General features: G+C 46.7%; 4 protein-coding genes across 4 annotated transcripts; 2 read left to right on the top strand and 2 right to left on the bottom strand.

The window, feature by feature from the left end:
* Positions 1–615: 615 nt before the first annotated feature.
* On the bottom strand, positions 616–2,458 carry DFL_009390 (uncharacterized protein; the record flags this gene model as incomplete). Its single annotated transcript, XM_067639266.1, has 2 exons — positions 616–705; positions 773–2,458. 2 exons carry the CDS (start codon positions 2,456–2,458, stop codon positions 616–618), a joined length of 1,776 nt encoding a protein of 591 aa, XP_067487072.1.
* Positions 2,459–3,205: 747 nt separating this feature from the next.
* On the top strand, positions 3,206–6,372 carry DFL_009389 (uncharacterized protein; the record flags this gene model as incomplete). The annotated part of the gene is made up of 4 exons (XM_067639264.1): positions 3,206–3,248; positions 3,329–5,967; positions 6,028–6,195; positions 6,256–6,372. The coding sequence occupies 4 exons, from the start codon at positions 3,206–3,208 to the stop codon at positions 6,370–6,372; spliced, it is 2,967 nt and encodes a 988-aa protein (XP_067487071.1).
* Positions 6,373–7,017: 645 nt separating this feature from the next.
* Positions 7,018–7,791, bottom strand: DFL_009388 (uncharacterized protein; the record flags this gene model as incomplete). The annotated part of the gene is made up of 1 exon (XM_067639263.1): positions 7,018–7,791. The coding sequence occupies one exon, from the start codon at positions 7,789–7,791 to the stop codon at positions 7,018–7,020; it is 774 nt and encodes a 257-aa protein (XP_067487070.1).
* Positions 7,792–12,676: 4,885 nt separating this feature from the next.
* Positions 12,677–13,414, top strand: DFL_009387 (uncharacterized protein; the record flags this gene model as incomplete). Its single annotated transcript, XM_067639262.1, has 1 exon — positions 12,677–13,414. One exon carries the CDS (start codon positions 12,677–12,679, stop codon positions 13,412–13,414), a length of 738 nt encoding a protein of 245 aa, XP_067487069.1.
* Between the last annotated feature and the right edge of the window lie 5,308 nt (positions 13,415–18,722).

Here is an 18,722-nt window from a genome sequence, read left to right as displayed (position 1 = left end):
ACATCCAACAAGTTAAACCTATTAACAACGCACATATATAACATACCGTTAGAATACTTTATACATCCTCGCATTGTCGCACAGTATCACAAGCACCAACCGACTGACAGTGACGGTACACAGGGTATACGGCACGGCATGACATGGACATGGTGTGGGAATTGCTTGCATTTGACGTTAGTTTTACCGAGAACGGGCCTGAGAGTGCTTTCCCTATCATGCATCAGTATCTGACAAGCATATACGGACAGAAAACCAACTTGAAACATAAAATGCAAATTGACCCCCTCAGAATTGCCTTGCTTGCATCAACATTATCTTTTACGCACTTCCGACATGTCACTCTCGTCTTTCGTCCCCCTAACTGATCGGAAACGCCCGCCGTTTATTGCAGTGCTTCCGTAGCCGGGTTGGGTGGAAGCGTCCTCAAGCAACAGCCGTTTGCCAGGCATAAAAGCAACTTCAGCAGTATCTGAAATGGTAGCACCCGTCTGTCGACGGAGCCGCCTCATCATCGGGGGCAATGTAATATTTCTCAACTAAGGAAAGTCCAACACGCACTAACCTTTAACAATTCGAAAACTCTTGCTTCGATATACCAAAATTCGACCATCCCTATCCCGGAGCTACGGAAATCTTCTGCGTCCCTTTAACCTTTCCCCCGCTTCTAGCTTCCATCTTTGCAGTCCTTGCCCCGAATTGTATCTGTAAACATCAAACAGTCCGTAAGCGATCGCTAAATGCAGGTCTCCGTGCACTTTAAAGGCCTTACCGCTCGTTTCTTCTCGCCAGCCACTCCCTTCATCCCCAGTTTCCAAGCCAACAACCTCAAAACTTGTTTCTCATTGCCAAGCGCACTCCACTCTTCGTCCGATTGAACGGCACCGAATCCACACTTGTCGGTCACAGGCCAAGATATGACCTCTTGCAATAAACGTTCATCGAGGAAAGGAAACCTTGCCTCTCGACTCCAGTTCGCAATGATCCTGTCGTCACGGCCCAAATTCCGTCTCCCCAGACGAGTAAGATCGAGTTCCAATTCGTCAATCAAACCTGGGTATCCGGCTCGGTTGAAGGCCGTCCCATGTCGCGCATAGCCGCCAAACAGTTCATCCGCGCCTAACCCCGACAGTAAGATTCTCGGGGAATCAGTTTCAAGCGGGCGTGAGGCAAAGTAAAACGCAAGGCCAATAGAAAGGTCCATTTCTGTGTCATGAGGGTGGAGAAGGGCAATCACGGCCCGTTTGTGCTCTACAACCTCTTCATAGGGCACATTTATTTCCCTGAACCTCCAATCTCTAGTCGGACAGACAATTTGTAGTTCGCTCCACGATTTCCGTCCGGTTTGGCGGTCTGGGCAAACGTCGTAGATACTATTAAGGGTGGAAATGGTATCTACGTCTTCCAACGCATTGCACTCCGATTCTGCACCATTTGTAGCTGGCGTGGAAGCCTTCGACCTCTTAACCTTCCTAGCTTCGGCGAATGCAGCGTTGAGAACTCTTTTGTTCTCAAAGGCAACGTTGAGTAACTCAATGGGCTCCTCAAAAGGAAGAATGTCATGCACAATCCTCGCTAACATAGTACAATCCACTCCACCGGAGAACAAAATACCGACTTTCGAAGGCCGTAGTTTCCCTTCATGACCAGGCACCAGCGGTATCGAGTGCAGAGGTACATTCTGTACTCGGAGTCGTAGACTATCGTATAGCAGATCGTAGAGACGGCTAACCGGTGGTGACTCCAGGCTCAGAGCTGGTGGGTCCGCGGGTGGTATGTGCTTGCACAGTTGGGGTATCGGTAGCTTCATCGACAGAGACCCCGTCGTATCCGAAACGAACGGGACCCTGTGTATGCGCCGTGGACCAGTATCCGTTCGAAGGTCAATGTAATAGAAGCCATCCGCTTCGATCTCCTCCCATTGCGAGGTGGTTCGGGGATCTGCTATACTACAAATAGCAACATTCCCATCACCGCTCACGGGCTTCCTTCGTAACAAAGATCTTCTCCCAAGCCAATCCCTCCCAAACCATACCCTTTTCGACGGCCCATCGTAGAACACAAAAGCGAAAGGTCCTTCAATTTTCTGTAAGACATCTTGAACTTCACCATTGCACGAGCTCAACTGGGCAAATATGAGCTCTGTGTCGTTCTCGTCGGATCCAAATTCCTGCCCATCGAAGCGCCACGCTTCACCATTCCAACAAAGCACATACTCTGGCGCGTCATCCTGTTTTTCTGCTGTACCCGGGTTCGAGAATAGTGGCTGAGGAACAACAGCTGTCCCACGTAGCGACAGCACCGAAGATGTAAATTTTAACCGTGAGGAACCAACGGTGAGTTCCACCGACTCGAGTGAATCCGGACCTCTCCTTGCAACATCTTTAACAAGATCGTCCGATACCGAGGATGTCGTTAAGTTATCAGCCTGTGAGAGCTCAAAGAGGATCCCACACATACGGAGAAATACTAGCCAGGCAGCCTGCTCCGTCGCCCTCAATGCCCCTGTTATGAGAAAATATATATATATATATATATATATGAAAAAAGAAAAAAAAAAAAGAAGTCGTTATCCCCTGACGTCTGACGCTACGGCCCGCCTGGGTTCGATGGCTAGAGATACTTAGTCGGAGCCCCTGGCGTGTTTTCCCACTGTCGGACAAGAGGCGACAATAGGTTCGGGAAGTGGTATGGTCGTGAAGGGTTAAGTGTGGTGTTTGCTGATGGTTTTGTTTGGTTGTGTCCGGGCAACCATCCAAAGGAGCTAATTGTTTACCACCAACAACACATAATCCTAGCGTCGGCGCCAAACCCCGACGTCAGCCTCCAACATATTAAAGGTACCCGGCCCCCAGTTCTAATATCAAAGGTCCGCAAGGTACTTGAGTACTTCTCGAGACTAAAAAACCCACTACGTGTATCTACAGGTATCTAGTATCTGGTCTACTAATTACCCTACCCCAGCAATCAGTCTTCAATTCTTTCGATCCCCTTTCGTTATTGATAGTTAATCCCTGGAACCTGCCATTGCATTCCAGTCTGAATATCAGAATATTCTTCAGCCCCCCACAGTTCGACTACCATTCTTTTTTGTCCTAATCGTTAACCGACTTCCACATATATCGATCGGTCTTTTATCGTCGTCCGAAGTATACTTTGATCATCTAGGTATCTTTTAGATAATTAGAAGTCGAACATTGCTAGGATGGATCGGGTGCGCCCCTCGTTCATGACAAAGGAGCAGTTGGGTATGTATCGCTCATATGCATGGAAATTGCCGGTAGTCACCAGAACAATTGATACTAACCCGATGGCTTGCATATCCTAGACAAGTACATGAACGATGTCAAACAAAACCGACAACCTCGCCCAAGGCCGAACTTTGAACTTCCTGCAAAACGACTCTCGATGACCTTCAATGACCCACCGGCTGAACCCCAGGAACAGGGAGAGCCAATACCGGAGTCAATTGCTAGAGTTCAGACCGATTCTCCAGTCTCGGCATTTCGACGCTATGGAGGGGGTGTAAGGGATATTCAGAAGTCAAAGGGAACGGTCAGAACTAGGAATGGTTGGATCATTGGAGATAGTTCAGGGAAACCTTCGTCGCCTTTTGGTGGGAGTAGGCAAGCACCTCAGCCGCGGATAGTCGAGGAACCGGAAAGCACGAGTAATATTGAAAAGATCGAGGAGAAGAAACCTTCGACGGTGATACAAGCAAAGGCAGACGAAAAGGAAAATCGAACAGACTCGGATTCCGACATACCACTCGAAGAATCTTTGGAGGACTCGATTATCAAATTGCAAAACGACATCAGCCAAGAGATTGAGGCCGTAAGCATTCTACTCGACTCACCCATCGACGAAAGAGGAGATGGCACTTCCGGAGACGTGAATGATATCTTAGATTCATACAGAGATGACCCGAAACCGGACTCGCCTGCGCCTCTTAAAATTACCAGAAGTCTTCCGGTCGATATTAAACATACTCTAGCTATACATCAATCACAGATGCCGGAGCCCCCTGTGTCGATTACCAATACCAACAAGATCGGTCAATACCAGGTTAATGCCCCGCCTACTCCAAGTTCGACTCCACCTGAATTGGAAAAGAGACCGAAGTTTGGGGATCGAGGGGTTCCAACATTCTCTTCAGTTGCACCGCCGACGCCTCCTACGAAGGTTATGATCGTTGAGGATGATAAACTTGTCGCGGAGATGACTTTGGATGACGGGAAGGGCGACGCCGGGTATAACGTCCAACAAGGGAATCCAAACGCTGTCGTTCCTTCGGCCGAAGTATCAAAGATTGCGAGCAAGATTTCCGAGCTGCAAATGAAAGCAGATCCCTGGGCTGCTGCTCCAAAACCTGCCTTCCCAAACATCAGTATGGAAGAGTTTCAAGAGAGGAACGAGGCGCAATCCGAGCCTGGGTCTTCTCAGTTCGCTTTCAATAGGACTAATAGTCTTCCTGTCGGCAAGTCTCAGGATCCCACATCTGCTGCTGCTGGTATAAAAAAATCTTACGAGCCACGACAGTATAAGCCCTACAGGCCGCCAGCCCAACCAGGATCGTTGCCTTCAACAGCTTCTAGGCCAGCATTCATGAGAACCCGTACGGGCTCTGAGTCTGTAATAGCTCCTCCAGTATGCCCTTCGCCTGCTCCACATGCTGGAGCGATTCCGTCCCATATGAATAGTAATAATGCACATGGGCGGCACTCCAGCCTTGGGAACATCCACCAGCCCGCTCAACCACCCATAATGGCCGCCTATGTCGCGACCCAAAATTACGCACCACCTCAGCATAGGCACTCGGTGAGCACGAACATAGGCCATGGGCAAATGCAGCCGATGCGGCATTTCCAAGCCGGGCCGCCTCCGCCAACCCATAGCCAACATCGACCGGGGCCGCAAAATCATTTTAATAGACAGTTCCATGGGAATTTTGGGCCATCTGGCCAAATGAACCAGCCAACAGTCTCCCGTATGCTTTCGAGCGTTGGAACTCCTGGGCGCTCGCTCCCAGCGCTTCCTACGGACTTATCAAAGGCACTCCCTGAGCCACCAACTACCAACATCATTGGTGAACCGCAAGTGCCACCAAAGCAATCTTCTCCAGTAATTGAAGCACCACCGGTTAAAAACCAGACGCCGCCTCCTATTCCTACGTTCTCCTTCGACGATGCACCGACATCCGGTAGCCGGCGTTTACCTGCAGTTCCTGCACAACTGCAGAGTAAGCCGCTACCCACAATGTCCACCAGATCTTTTGAAGACAGGAAAAAACCAGAGACAAAAGCAATGCCTCCTGTTCCTGTTTTCTCCTTCTCTGATGATTCTACGCCCGCCCCGAAAAGCATTCCTTCTATCAATTTTCCCGATGATAGTTCCTCCAAGCCTAGCGTTCCAATAATCAATGTTCCTGACGATGATGACGATGATAAGACTAACCATTCAGTTCCATCCTTTTCCTTCTCCGGTCCCGAAGAACCAACAGACCAGAGACCTCTCCCCACTGCCCCTGCTACCCAAAAACAAGATTCTCGACCTCTCCCAACTCCAAGGAGCAACAACATTGCTGACCGAAGAGCTGCCTTTGAGACACACGGCCATGGCGCAAACCACCGTATCCCTCTACCCAGATCTGCCGCTTCTTGTACCGCCTGTGGACAGCATATTTCCGCCAGAGCAGTCTCTGCTTCCGGGCTTAGGTTTCATCCGGAGTGCTTCCGTTGCTCCCACTGCAGCACCCGTCTCGAGCATGTTGCATTCTACCCTGAACCTTTAGCTTCTGACGCTGGCCCTGACGCTGAGCCAACCGGACGTTTCTTCTGCCATCTCGACTTCCACGAGTTATTTAGCCCCAGGTGCAAGAGCTGCAAGACCCCCATTGAAGGTGAAGTTGTAGAAGCTTGCGGGGCTACATGGCACCCCGGTCATTTCTTCTGCGCTGAGTGCGGTGATGTGAGTATTGTATCCGATACTTTTTTTTTTCATAATAGCGGTCACTAACATACCCAATAGCCCTTCGACGCTAAGTCGCGATTCGTTGAGAAGGATAAATACGCATGGTGCCTACCTTGTTACCAGAAACGATATAGCAGTAAGTGCAAGAAGTGCAAGAAGCCAGTGACCGATACTGTGGTCAAGGCGCTGGATGCCGACTGGCACATGGAGTGCTTCTGCTGCTTTGTAAGCTTTCCCCTTCTAACCCCGCCGAAGGTATCTTGATTCTAACAATGTATGCTATAGGAATGCGGATCTGAGTTCCAAGATGGAAGATATTTCCTCCGAGGTGGTTGCGAGAACGAACCGGTTTGTACGAGGTGCGAGGAAACTAGGTTAAAGAGCTGGGAGGTGGTGCAGTGAGTGAACGGTTGATATGATACATGTGACGTTACTAACCCTATCTTTCTTCTACCCTACCCCTGTTTTCCCTTGACGATATTTCATCGAAAAAAAGCATAACGTACGGCGTGCATGAGAGAATTGGCGTATGAGATCTGTTGTTTTTGCGAACTAATTAATTGCTGCGTCTTCCTTACCTTTTTTCTGAAGTTTGAAAGTTTATCGATGTCGTCGCCCCCCCCTGCTGTCATATCCTTCTTTAAGTTGAGCCTTAATTAATGAGCATGTGAATGTGAGGGTGTTTCTCGGCGGGTCATGTGCAGCCTCGATCGAGGTCGAGGCGCGGAGACCATTAGGATCGATTGATTTTACTCCATTTTTGAAGTTCTTTCTTTTTTTTTCTCGAAAGCGTGTTTATAGTTAATTCTTTGCGGGGCTCTTTGGCATTCTTTGTATTATATATAGGAAAGCGCATGCATGCTTGCGATTGCAGTTGTTTGTATACAGTACAAAACATTACCTCCATTTCAAAGATTCCTAAGCAGTCATGATCGTAATCACACATAAACAAACACGGTAGCATCAATCCCAACCTGAATCAAAATCTACAATTTAAAGGGTATAAAACATCCTCATCAACCTATTCCCACATCGATATCCCCAACTTCAATCCACCATATGCCCAACCCTCCCCCTCATACCCACAAACGGACTTCTCCTCCCCACTCCCTCAAACCCTTCCGGTCCACCCTCGATAGCCCTCAACGGCGTCGCGGTCACCATCTCCGGACTTAACCCCCTCATCCCCATCCCGTCAACATCACCTTGATATATATACCTCCCCGCATCATCAATTCCTGGATACCCCATGCTGTAGTTATAGTTATGGTTGCAGTTATCCAATAATCTGGTTCTATCTCGGGATGATAGATATGGGCTACCCCATCCGCTGCGGTGGAAGTTACGTTGAATATCTTTGGGGGTGTTGATGTTCATGCAGTTGGCTTCGTCGCATTCGTCGAGGTTTAGAGGGGAGGGGGGAGATGAATGGCGGGGGAGGTAGTTGTAGAATGGATCGTTGGGGTTGTAACCGTATCCGCGGTCCCAATAGCGGGGATTATACCCATGACTATAAAATCTATCACCAGCGGGGTAATAAGAATAATACCCCTCCCCATCATACACCCCATATCCATACCTATCACCGGGAACACCAACCCCAGTGCCACCGAAATACCCACGACCACCGTATTGAAGTCTCAGACAGTTTTCGCAGGAGCCGAGGAGATCCCAGGTTCGCACGTTACGATTAGAACGCTTTGAAGGACGACAGGTGGTGTGGTAGGTTCGGCCGCGGGTGTGTCGCGCGATCAAGCAGGTTTGGAAGATGCAGGTTTGGGTGTGGCCGCATTTGAAGCGGAGGCGGTTGAAGAAGCACATTGTTTGGATTTCCTTCCTTTTCGGAGTTCGACGGTTGTCAAGTCTTGTGGATCTGGGGATGGAATATTGGAATCAAAGCTCGCAAGGTGATTAGACCGGTTAAACAACCGAACGGGTACCAGTAGCTTCGTTGGTCGGTCGGTCTTAGAATCGTAAGCTTAAGGCCAGAGGTTTGTAAAAAACAATCGACCAAAGATATCCAAAGCAGAATCGAATGTATCTAGTTTTTCATTTCGAAACGCGTAGCGACCGAACCAACTTTCAGAGCCCCTTCGAGGTAAACGTGCTCCTTAAATACTTTCCCACGCTTCGCACAAACAGATTTCCATCATTCCCCCCTTCAACGAAAGGTTGTTGAAAGCTACGTAAAAGCTCGCCTATATCCATGGATATTAATTCGTGAAACGAGGCAAACTTCTGGAAGGATTAAACAATGATTCCTTGCATAAGAAGAGTACGGAGTTGGGCTTTTTGTGTAAGATACTTTTTGCTGTTTGTGTGACCATGGAATAGGTAGTTCATGTTGGCTGCCGCTGGGTGGAACGTTATGTTCGACGATATTGTTATGGATGATGAGATGATGGGTTTTGGGCAACGGAGGTTTGTAGGCCTTGCGGATCCTTCATTTGGGAATGATCATAAGATTGGAAACGGTGCAGCGTAGTCGGTTTTGGTTATGTTGTGTAGGTGGATATGGGTATTAAGCATGAGATTTGCATCATTGAGTTAAATGGTGGGATATGCTACGATAGGGGAAGTGGTACAGCGTCGGTTAGGATCATATGTCGGGTTAACATGTTAATAGTATCTTTATTAGGCCGCATATAGGATAGTGGGATCTTTATCTGAGCCATTAAGACCCATAGATCCTGCATAACAAAGTCTGCTGGACTTTGGAACCTCACATGGGCTAGTACCCTGTAAACCATTATAGTCGTTGCATCTGATAGGACCGCACTTGGTTTAGTCGAGAAACCTGACCGGATAGTTTTCCGGATGTGGTAGGCAATGCATGTATAGACCAACCTAGAAGGGCCTTTTAGTGTCAATTTAGTCGGTTTATTTAGAGGAAGGTCGCATTCGCTGGTTCGGAGAGTAACTTCAAATGTGCCTCTTAATTAAAATAGTTTTCCGATGGTTCCAAGTTACACATACCTGCCCACGTTCGAATTAGGGCATGAGACAATGGTGCAGGCCATATTGCACCACAATCGTACACGATCCTGCAATATTACAATTGCAAACAATTGGGGGTTTCGGGGCATTGATATTACGGAAAAAGTATTGGGTCGTTAGAATGTTATGAGCACCGTCCGAACTTATAATTGGAGTGCGTGTTGTTTTTGTTGGTGAAATGTCAGAGCATCTGGAGAAGGGACGGTTCACAGGTGACCAGCCAGTAATAACGAGGCGGATGAAGCAAAAATGACACACAGCCGTCCTGCCAAAGTGCAGTTTTAGTGGACAGGGAAGGGATCAGGGTTTTTCCTTACATTACCACCTACCACCATACATCTTTGCAACATCTCCAAGGTCAAAGCCGAAGGCGTTCTTGGTTTGTTCCCGCACAAAACGCCGGGAGCGTCACAACAGTATCGACAAGATTACATACAACCCCATTTTTTTTTTTTCATCATTACGACTGCTATTAGATCGTGCTCCGTGATACGTTACGGTGTTCAAATTAGCCGTTACCGGGATTACTTATTCATCTTGAAGTGGACCATGGGCGGCTAGCGATGTGTTGCCCTTGCGTTGGATATGTTTGACGATGTCATGGCATCGTCCTGAACGAACGCCCCATTGACCCAGCCTCATGTTTTTTATTTAAATTTTTAAAATTTTTTTCCCTGGTTAAGCTTGTTGAGCGATGCCAGAAACGTGACGTCGTTGGATTATATTATATGTACGACCAACCACCTGGTTTGAAGCCTCTGAAAGGTTGGATATGCGCCGACAATCTTCGGAGTTTATACCATGTTTGGAGGCTCTATTGGCAGGAGTCGCAAGTTGACATTGAAAGGTACGAATGCTTAATATCGAATAAACCTGCCTTTGACAGCTATAGAAACACCTGACGATGGCTCGAGTTCGGCTTTTCAGGGATTGTCTTAGAGCTAAAAGTCAAATAGCCAGGCCTTTCAGCTGATCGAGTGGCTCGTGGGTTAACACTCCTGGCCATTGGATCCCGAATACTAAAACTGGAATCCGAAAAGAAAGAAAATCCATGCATGAAAATTTTGGGGATGATGCCAGCAAGATGGAGCCTTGTGAAGAGTTGGCACTTTGAATTAGCTCAGCTTTGTCAGGTTACCTACGGACATCGATTATGTCAACCACAAAACATAACGCTGTCAGGTACCTATACCTGCACCTTGCTTGCATAAAACCATATATCGATCCTTTGGGACCGACAACGTCTTCCAAATCGAGGAAAAAAGACGGGATGGAAGACTTAAGACGGCACGCTCGGGTTGGGCCTTCCTAGCTTCTTCAGCTCTCTCTTGACGATATAATTCAAGCATATATTCCAGGCTAAGATCGTGGCCAGTGACGTGTCCGACGATGCGGTTGTCGAAGCTGGGGCCTGCCAGCTCATCAATCCAAAAAAAAAAAAAAAACTAATTTTTCGGTATCCAGCCTCCCACACCTCTTAGATATACCATATGCCATATCTGTTAACCCTCCCATCACATCAAGAACCCCACATTGCATTGGTCAAGTGGGTAAACTCCCTCTAATCCGGCCGTGGGAACTAAGCTGAATCGCATGTTGCCCTTCTGATGTCTTGTCGATAAACGAGAGGATACTTTTGAACATTACGCAAAAGTCAATGTTTAGGAAGTATCGATACCAATTGGCCTTGCATCATGCTAGTATATCGATTATTAAAACAAGGTCGCCAGCAGGGATACCACATAGTAGATGTCCATCTTGAGCAAAACAGGGAGAACTTTCAGGGCTTGCCACGTCTCTTTTCGCACCTGTGATCCTGGTCATTGCTCCGCTGGAGAAACGGCCTTTCTGCTAAGGTTAGCGACTTCAGCCTGCCTCATCTCTTCCCACTTCATGCAACAAGTTACAGCAACATGCATATAATCACAGCACGGCCTGGCTCCATCTCGTCAGCGTGACTAGGGATAAGGAAAACAAAAGAAAAAAGTTTCAATGAGGCGCATTGCATGAAGCAGAAAGGGGACGGATGGTCAGATCGGTCGACGTTTAAAGGCCTGCCAGGTTGTATTCTTTTGATTTTATTCATTTTATATATGCGAGCGGGCCTGCACTTGTGCGATGCAGCTCGAAGCGACCCACGGAAATACAAAGTTTTCCCTCCTTCGACTCTTTATATTTTTTTGGTCCCCATCTCATCGACTGGGGAAAGGTTTTCCAGAACCTATTACGACAGAAAGAATACGGAATACAGAACGCAGTCTTTTTTCCCCATCTATTGTTTCACTGTTTCTTTGCTTGGGAGGTTGTTTGGATTTTGTTCAGGGAAGAGTTCACGATATTGGATAGTCTCGGTTCTTCACATTGTTTCACTTCTTTGCTTCCGTCTTTCTACGCAAAAAAAACATTTTCTCACCACAATACCTTATTAAGCCACTTTAACTTCGCCTGTTAATTTTGAGGGCCGTCAAAATTAAAATCCTCATTGACTTTTTAAACCTTGTCCAGGCTGCCTATTCACCTGACTGCGAAACACGTTGTCGACCTTGGATAGACGGACTCTGTACGCTTGTGGTTTTTTTCTTGTGGCACCCGGCTCATCTGCATATCTGCGGAAGGTAGAAAAAGGTAGACTGCCAGTCCGACGGGGTAATTTGGAAAAAAAAAAAGGCTGCAGCGGTAAACCCGATAAGCTATATCACTGGAAATACGCCCCCAGGTTCATCGACAGGTCATCACTTGCTCCAACGGTGTTTCATGCCAACTTTTTTCCTTTTCGATTCGGCGTCCAGAAGAAAGTGCCAGCCGACATCATCTGCAGTTTCCTATACACACACACACACAAAATACCGAAGCGCCATTGAATCTGCCAAGGCCGGACGCACGAACAGTTTTCCGAGACCCAGAAGCTCAAGGAGAATAATAGGACGCATTTGAATGTTTGGTCGTTAGAGGGGAAAAGAAGAGCGAAAAAGAGAAAAAAGAAAGGAAAGGAAGGAAGCTGGAGGCATTCGACACCTTGCGCCCGAAATTTCCACAGGCGACCCGCAACAGCAACCGAAGTTGCTTTTCGAACAAGGATTATCAGGGACAACCATTTTACCAAAAACTTTGGAAAGGACTTGACTTTTAGGCGGGCTTCTGCCACAAGCCAAACGGTTAAGATACGAAGAGCGAAGAGAAAGAAAAAGGTAGCGTGAGGGAAGCCAATTTGGGAAAAATAATAAGACGTATCCCAGCGGAAAATTAGTTTACCACTCTTTCAATCCTCGTGTTCCAGTCAAAACACCATTTTTATCGACAAAATCTCCAACGGCTCTTCTTTTTTTGTCATTCGGGCGTAACATTTCGACGCCTCACGCTTCTTTCACTTTTTCAATTCCGTGGTTCGGCGTCGACGAAATACCTGCGTTACCCAAACAAGGGGGGAGGTTCTGCAATTCTTGTTGGTCAACTAGTCAGATTAACGCGGAACGGTCCAACCCATTCGACTCGGAATTCCTCTGTCGGTTAAGGCTCTCCGACTGGTGTACCCCCTCCTACGACATTGGCGACGAATTAAAATATACTCTTTGGGGGAAATTCTGGTTGTTGTTGTGTCTAATTTTTAACCCCCCTAACTTTCTGCAGAATCGAACGTCAATTTTTTTTTCCCTTCCCCTCTTATAAAAACGGCAAGCTAGCGCGCGGTGGGGGAGTACGTCGCGGCAGGATGGTCGGCTCCGAGGTCGATCAGAAATACCTGGGGAACTACGCAAAGGTTGTTGGGACTCACAATGAAAGTCTATCAGCGGCGCTATTCAAAGTATTAGGACTATCGACGATACTCTCTAAAAAGCTAGTTCGGGCACGAAAACAGCGGAAACTAGACCCGACAAGGACGACGAAATCGCTGGACCTGTACCGACATATAATATGGATGGCTCGGGAAGGGTACATATTACTGGACGTCTACGTTCTCCCATTCGTCCTCAATTTCATCGAATTGAAGGTCCTGGCGTTGAAATTGAAGGCGTCGTTTCTTCACATTTTCGTTCTATTCGATCATACGTACCAAACTAAGACGGATTTCTCGCTACCGGGCGGGCCATTCCACCAGACGCAGCCGACGACGCCGGAATTGGCAGAAGCTGACGAACACCAACCGGTCAAGGGGCAAACCAATTCCTTCTACAATTACATCAATATTGCATCCCAAGCGTTCGTGACGGCAGACGACTATGCGACTCGGTTATTATCCGGTTCGCATCCCCTGAGGTTGAGCGTAAAGTTGGAGTATTCGGCATTCGCGCACGATTGTATGAAGGAATTTTCGTTATCGAGGAGTATTGCGAGAAAGGCGATTGATGATGCGTTTGCGAGTATGGAGGCCATGACGGATGAGAGCTTCGAGGATGCTATGGATTTAGTGTCGAGTTTGGGCGTTATGGCACGGAGAGGGGGGAATTAGGTTGCATTCTTCGATTCTAAGACATCGCATCGACGTCGTTCGCGCTACAAACACAACAATCTTCGAAAACTTTAACTTTAACCTTTTAAGTTAGAGTTCCCGCAAAAGAGCAGCCTGGATCGAGACCACACCTGCTCACCTATTCGGGTTTGCGCCTCTATAACCCTTTCATACACACCGTCGAACATCGAGATATAAAATCTTCACAAACGTTACCGCTCCCGCGCTTATATATCACATCTCGAAATTTTGTACACATTCCACGAGGGCTACGCATGACAACATGTTACATTCCTCGTGCGCTTATCATTCCCCGCGGAAACTCATCGACTTTTCTGCCGTATTTTTAATACCCGAACTTTTTTTTTCTTGTTGACGGATTTCCTTGTATTTGAGGCTACCAAATACCTATATTCGACAAAACTATTTTCCTTATTCGGCATTTTATCGGGCGTTGAAGTTATAGATTATTTTTTTGTTTTTTGCTTGGTTTTCTTCGGTATATTCTGTATTAATAGAATATGGGGTGTTAATAGTGTAATTTTCCTTGTCCGCTTCTTTTCCTTTGAGGTTTATTTTTCTGATTGTTGGCTATTTCCTTTTTTTACCTGGTATTCTGGTTTTATTTCGTGGGTAGGAGTTATTGTTGGATATATACTTTTTTTATTTATTCTTTCCCGCTCTTCCATTTTCACCACCTTTTCCTTCTGCGAATGTATTTCCTTGTTGATGCGGTCTGTCTTTGTATATACGTGGAAGGGCTTATACCATTTTGGATGAGGATTTCTTTTAATAATTGGGTCGTCGGGAAAATATATTAAAAGTTAGTTATTTCGAATCCTCTTTCTTCTAAAATTTCTTCTCGATAGGTTATATACGTATGATGATTCTAAACGTGCCATGTGCATGCTACGTGAGATTGGATGTTGTTCGTGGTTTGAGAGGTTAAGATTAGCCAGTTGGATGTTCCGAAAGGCGACTGGTTAGTCAGTCAGGCCAGATGTTATCGATTTTCGGTATCATGATGGATGGGATGTTGTACTTGCGCACGTTTACGTCGGGTAAAAGGCATGGATCTGATCTGTCGCGAGAAAGGGGCCAGCAGGATTGCCCCCAGCTCTCCGACAAAATCCCTTTGATAGGTTTAGTCGCACAGCGCAAATAAAAATTACTGTTTGCGGATATGTAAGATTGCTAAAATTTTCTAAAGATGGGGAGGGGAGAAAATTAGGGGGGTTTCCAAAATTGAATATACATGTAGACACGACGGTTTGGGGTTTTGTCGTTTCATCTAATATTTTCCCATAGGGGAAATCTTTTGGGTGTTCTGATGAAACGAGTCGCGCTTCTCAAAATAACTTTTGAAACGACCCTCTCCTTGTGGTTTATTTTATTTTATTTTATTTTGTCACTTCGTGCAAGAAGCGCAAGCGTGTAAGAAAAGGGACGTGCCCTTCTTTCTGGATGCGCCAGGGGTGGAAGGATCATATCACGATTGTTTTATAGTTTTGATTCTGATTGTGGTCTTTACTCGGGTTCCCGGGTGGTATCGGCCGGGCAATGTCTTTCAACAGCGATGACCATTGCATGCTGGTATTGTCTCAGAGAAGATACTACGCGGTAAGCTGGGTATTACCTTACCAGGCATGTTCCTCTGAAGAGTATATGGCAGAAGGGCTAGCAAGTTTACCCACAGCCGATACATATATAAAAAGAACATGTGGTCCGTCCGTCCTTCCCCATCTCCCACCACTTTTTGTTTTAGGATAGGTCACATTTTCTTTCGTACCTGCACCGTTCGAGCCGAAAATCCTCCATTCGCCTAGGTGATACCTGGTTCGCTAGGATCCAGCCATCTACTTAAGTGTATACGCAGCATGTGAGGGTGGATAAAAGTGGGGATGAGGGTGGAGATGAGCTCTGGATAGATCCGGAAGGGGAGTGAGGGGTTGTTTGGGGGATTGGGAGAGCGGCTTTGTGAGGTTTGATCTGGAGGTGGGGAATATATTACGGTCGATGGAATCACGATATAATCCTCACGAGATAGAAAAAACTAGGGGGAAATCGATGGGAGCTTTGAGATTAACGGATGGTGATACAATTGGAAGAGTTCGAGGAAGTCACGGCTACGATATCGTCTCTCGCTATGGAAGTAGCATACGTAGATATTTGCTTTGATATGTGAAGAATAAAATTGTGATATGTTGTCATGATTCATGATTGGATTTTGTGAGATCTCTCGTTTACCCCGGTCATGCCTTCCCAAGGCCGGTTGGGTGGGAAGAAAGTAAGCCGGGATGTATTGATCACAATAAGCCTGTTAGCGAAATTTTCCCTGGGAGATTTTTTCCTCCACATTATCCACCCCGGGGGAAAGTCAGCTCATCCGGGGAATGTCCGGATATCCCGGGAATCTGGAATGGTTGTGTTCGGCGACGATCGCTTACCAGCAGCGTCAGGCATCAGATTTTTGACTCAGAAAGAAGGATTTTTCCTTTGCCTTCCCTTCCTTGGGTTCCTTGGGTTCCTTGGGTTAGTTTAGAGACTTGATGCACGGAAGGTTCTTAAGGATTGTTCTTTCGGAAGGGGTGTCGTCATATATCATTTTTTTTATTTCCCTGGATGGGTCTACGTGGGAGTGAGATTTTGAGATATCACAAGATTTGGACTTGATGCGCTGTTATACGAACCGGTTTAATGGAAAGTTGGGATGGATGTGGTCTCGACGCTGGATGGGAGCATAGTTGATGTAATATACATACACGTTGCACCGGGGTTGTAGAAAGTGAAGCTGGATAGTTAACAACGGTGAGGGGTAGTTCTGGTGATATTGAAGGGACCAGCCAGCCAACGACTGGTTCATTGACAAATCAGCGACCGGCGGGAACCAGTCCAGCTCCATGGTGTTCCGCTTTAGCTTTAGCGCTGTGATATTCGACCACGTTTTCTCTGCACGAAGGTACAGCGGATTGGGGCTGGAGAGGGGTGATCATTTAATGGTTTCTGCGATGAAAATTTTTTTCATCGATGGAACATGTACACCCGGAACGGCGTTTGCAACGTTTGCGGGTCTAGGTGTTATACAGGGACATTAAATATTATTTATCTATGGAGGGTTAGGATTTGGTAGTAGGATGGGTTTGTTAACTTGTTTGTGAGGATTGAAGGGATGATATGAATGACCGAGGCGGTTTGGTTTGGTTTGGGGTTGCCATGTGTTTAGCGAGATGGGGATCGATGTTATACCTATCCTACTAAGGTATGAGCTCATAGTGTAGATTGTGATTTAGGGAAACCGGATTAATTTGGCGGGTGGGGGCTAAGGGACGGTCTAGATATTTTGGGGGGAAAGATATTTAACGTTCAAACGGTTGGGATGCTATGAAAGTTTATATGAGAAACCGTTCCAGCCGAAGTGGTGTCGGGCTCTGAGGGCTCCCCAGAGAATGGAGGGTTATCACGAGTAGCTTATGGGTTATGTTCCAGCTTCCTTCTATACTATGAGCCAGGCAGGCAAAGGCAAGTAAAAAAAATCTTTACTTGCGCCTCGTATTGTATTCTTGCACGCTGTCATGTCAATGGGAGGAGATTGGAGAGAAGCTCACGCGTGGGCTTCGGTAATTGGATAAAATTCAAAAGCTGATGAGCTGACAATGGGTGATGGTGATTAGATAATGATCAAGCTGGATGGTGGCTTTGCGGCTTCTCCCAACTAACTAATGTGATTCGATTCAGACCCGGGTATTCTATCCATGGATTTGTCTGTTCTTCTTCTTCTTCTTTTGTTTTTTTAAGTCACTCTGTTTCCTAGGCTTGAGTCTGTCTCTCCAGTCGTCCCTCAGGCTTTATGATTCGAAAGGCAAAACCAAAACTGCCTGGAACGGTTTTCTGGTTTCTCCCCTGAGCACAGACCTGACACTTTGACTGAAGGCTGTCGCGGGAGTCTTCCGGAAAAAGCATTACATGCACGAGGAAAGGCTAACCGCACCTGTTCTAAAACCTATGCCACGGCCTTTTCTCACACCTTTACCTTCTTGTCTGAGGACACTTTTGGGCTTGCTCCGTGCTCTGATGATTGCTTTGTGCTTTGCTTTGCCTTGCTTGCTTTGAGAAAAAGTGCGCCTCGGATGGTAGATGTGGGAAGAAGAAGGCACCGCGGATAGCGTAGATGGTACCTTTTTGTGCATGCGCTGTAAACGTTAACGTCGGGTGAGATGAACATGACCGTAAACATGTTTGAAGAATTTTTCTCAGTTCTATAGGCAGGCGACCCCCAAAACCAGCGAGCTCAAGCGAAAGACAGTATGTTCTCTCACATTTACATTCTACAATATATGTCCCCAGGGTCTTGATCTTGCCCTCGGGAAGGGTGCTTGGGAGTGTTTCTGGTTCGTTTCTTTTTGCCAATTTTAACCTTGAAAGGAAGAATCCCAGAACACACACTTTATTCTCGAGGGCCATACTGGTCACTTACCACTATTGGTCCAAGATTTTTTTTCTTTTTTTCGTTTCTTTTTCTTTTTTCTTTTCCCTGCTCCTAACTGGTACTCTACTGAATAGTCGACCTGGCTGGAACTGGACTGGTCCTCTGGGAAGAGGCGTGGGTAGTGGGAATATTGCATTCATCCGTCGTCAATTCACCACCATTCGGTCCCATCTCCTCGACATCTTTCTCCCTTTTTTTTTTGACGACGACGCTCACTCACTCCTTACTGACCTTGCCGATAGACGACCGGGAGATTTCGGACGGGTCTGGTTTGGTACACTACTGACATTTTGAATTTGATTTTTTTGGGGAACTCGCTTGCTCCGACCCTTCTTTCTTGATATCTTCGTTTTTTTCCCTCCCTTGCTGGAGAACCGGAAAAGGAAAATAAGGCGGAGAATACGGGAATTAAGGAACGACCACTACTACCACAACCAACGAATCTTTCTTCATTTTTCGTACACTTCGTCCTCGATAACTATCGGGGAATATTTTTATAAGAGAAAGGGAAAAAAGGAAAGGAAGAAGGAGGGATTTCAGAGAACCCGACAATATTGCTTTACTACGAGATTTTGGGAAGGGAACGCGACGACTTGAACGACTTGGAAAGAAGGAATAGAGGTTATAGCGACACACTCTGAACGACAGGACGCCCGAAGGACGATCGATCGAAGCCTTGGGAGTACCTTTTCTATTTTCTACTTCTGAGCTCAGAGGCTAGGAAGAGAAAGAGAGATTGGTGGTAGGACAAGGAAGGCGCGGAGAACTTCTTCTACCTCAACTACTACCATAGCCGTTTTCGCTCGACGTCAGAGTGGTTAC

The sequence above is a fragment of the Arthrobotrys flagrans genome, assembly GCF_004000055.1.
Source record: "Arthrobotrys flagrans strain CBS H-5679 chromosome Unknown unitig_1, whole genome shotgun sequence".
Lineage (NCBI taxonomy): Eukaryota > Fungi > Ascomycota > Orbiliomycetes > Orbiliales > Orbiliaceae > Arthrobotrys > Arthrobotrys flagrans.
Note: the sequence above shows the minus strand (reverse complement) of the source record. Positions and strands in the feature narration are given on the sequence as shown.